This window comes from Acyrthosiphon pisum, chromosome X (genome assembly GCF_005508785.2).
Source record: "Acyrthosiphon pisum isolate AL4f chromosome X, pea_aphid_22Mar2018_4r6ur, whole genome shotgun sequence".
In the NCBI taxonomy this organism is placed as follows: Eukaryota; Metazoa; Arthropoda; class Insecta; order Hemiptera; family Aphididae; genus Acyrthosiphon; species Acyrthosiphon pisum.
In genome coordinates this window covers 131,646,423-131,649,281 of record NC_042493.1, presented here as the reverse complement: position 1 = coordinate 131,649,281, position 2,859 = coordinate 131,646,423, and the positions used below count along the sequence as shown (strand labels likewise).

General features: G+C 26.4%; 1 protein-coding gene across 1 annotated transcript in view; it reads left to right on the top strand.

The window, feature by feature from the left end:
• Positions 1 to 588, top strand: part of LOC100573746 (kelch-like protein 3) — a 13,929-nt gene extending 13,341 nt beyond the window's left edge. The window contains exon 7 of the mRNA XM_029485523.1: positions 570 to 588. Within this exon, the coding sequence (XP_029341383.1) occupies positions 570 to 588 (19 nt within the window). The remainder of the gene's footprint in view (positions 1 to 569) is intronic.
• The last annotated feature ends 2,271 nt before the right edge of the window (positions 589 to 2,859 follow it).

Here is a 2,859-nt window from a genome sequence, read left to right as displayed (position 1 = left end):
TACCATATTTTGACGATAAATAATGCAAAACAAGTACAATAAACAATCGACTCACAATAAAAGCAAAAAGCAATTGTAATGCACAACAGTTTTCATAATATTATCAGTATATTATTGTACGTTTATATATTATTTTATTGGTAATAACTGCCTCGGCTTCTATGGCCATTGGTTTCGAGAATTTTATTTAATTGTTAAATTTTGGAAGACGTTTTATAATATTACAACTAATAAAAATAGGAAAAATCGGACAAAAAAAAAAACAGGTAACTGGCCTGGGAGCGTCTCTTTGCCGTACAGTTAAGGTTACAATAGTGGGTCACTGTAATGGATAATGTAAAATTTGAATTAAATGATTTTAAATCATTTAAAAATTCGAAAAATATTTTTGAGTGAAGATGGATTGTCAATCTATATAATATATTCTTAACAACTCTTTTTTACATTTGTTGCTATAAAAGTAATTTAATTTTCAATAAGCAAGAGGCAATAATATAAGTATGTTTATCTATATTTCATAATGTTATACTTTCAATTAATCACTAAAATTTATTTTTAATAATTTATAGACCTTTGAACTATAAGTAAATTCAAAACAGCCAATTTGTAATTCTAATTCGTAGACACATATTGATGATAATAACGTTTATTTAAATCGAGTATAGTTTATGTTTCGCATTTTTTTTTAAAAATATTATCAATATTTTATTGAGAATAAATTACTTTGAAACGAATGAAACGTACAACGTAACAACTTATGTTTCACATCATGACTATATTTCTTAAATTATTTATCATCCATATAATTTTCATACTATAGTATCAACTCTTTTTCTGGTATTTCTGTTACACTCTGTAGGTTTATATATTATATAGGTACGTTTAGTGCCAAAAATGTTCTTTTGAATTTAAATTATTGAAATATAAAATAATACTCAAATTAGAAATTACCTAGTTGGCTAACGAACAGTACTCAAAATGTATTATATCGTTAGTGTCCGGCATTGCCACCGTGGTTCAAGAATTTTAATCAACTCACAAAATGACGTGTCAACAATTAAGAATCATGTGAATACGGATCTTAAATTCGTATACGACTAGAACAGTTACTTTAAAATGATAAAATAATTCAATAACCTTGTTTATATATTTACTTTCTTCTACAATTTTTGTTTGGAACTTTTTATTCTATAATATAGTTTACATGTACGTCAAATGAAAGTGAGATATTTAAGTATTCCTGACCGTTGACCTCGAATAATAATTTAAGCGTATATTATGATATATATGTGGACTCTTCACACAAGCCCAATTTAAGGGATAGCAGGGGGGCTATGGCCCCGGCCCCACAACGGATATCGAACAATAGTGGTCCCCTGGTGGGTGTACGTTTCCTATAATATAATATGGATATAATGGTCAATGGATATATTATTATTTATTACTCTATGGTTTACACTATACTGTCCTACGACCCATTCCCATCTTGCTACGCCACTTGGGCAGAGCCATCCACGGGTCTATTTTATTTAAATATTTAAAGCCTCTCCAAGTCAAAAAATTAAATTGCCCCTATGGAATTTTTAACTGTACAAATGGATATATTTTTTTTTAACCGATAGGTATACAGATATTCATAAATTATTAATAAAATACATATTAATGACTAATAATCAGGACTGTGAATTGAATGCACTAAAAAACCTTAAAAAATGCAACATAAAATGTCAAAAATATAGTATAAAATTCACTTAAAATGGTTTTTAATTTAATTTGTGTATTTATATTGATATTATAGAATAATAATATACATTAGTACATTACATTTTACATGCATAAAAATTTGTTTATTTAATAAAAAAAAAAACTCCTAAAAATACTGTTTGAATTTGAATTTTGTATAATCCTGAAAAATTTTTAAAATTTTTTTTCATGTTTTTAATTTGTTAAAATAATAATACAAACTTAAATATATTTATTTGCAGGTACCTTATTCATCTTTAGTGTAAACTATTGCATTTGACAAAAAAACCAATAAATAATGTTATTTTCAAAGATGACAATTGACGGAATTTTATTAAAAATACCGTAAAATGAACTAAAAAAAGAAAATAAGACCTAAAAATGCAAAAATATACAAAATAAAAGTTTCATAAATGGATTAATAATTACATAATTCAAATTATGTACTTACAAAGCTACGCCTGACAATCACCAAAAAGAAATGCACTTTTCTACAAATTCACAGCCCGACTCATAATAATGAAATATTCAAATTTATATTCATTATTTAATTTCAAAAATTATTTTGATACATTTATATACATTATATACCATGGTATTTAGATTTTTTGATGCGTAAATAAATTATGAGTTATCAGGGTGAATTATTTTCTGTGATTCAAATACCATGAACATTATTTATATTTTAAATTCTGAGCGGAGCCATGAATGTATTGATTTTACAATGATGCGTGTGTTTTTATTTTTTTTTTTTTTTGTGTCTGTCATCACGGTTAGGGTCAGTAAAAATGCTTCGATTTTCTTCAACAGTATCTTGTTTCCCAGTAGTTTTCAAAAGCGATGAGAAAAACAACATCAAAATTAAGGAAAAACGGGAAATTTTACGCAAAATCGATCATGGTTTTTGGTGTAAGTGTGTAACTCTAAAACAACACGATCAAATTTAAAAATATTTTTATGTGTTTTTAACTGTATATTGTTGTCTCTGTCTTGCACACGTACGACATAGCTAATTTGGTTCACTAGTTTCAATAGTGTGCTGTTCGTTTTGATATTAGAGTGGTTTGATCTATCATACAATTTTTTAGATAATAACATTATCTGTGCTTAAGAGGA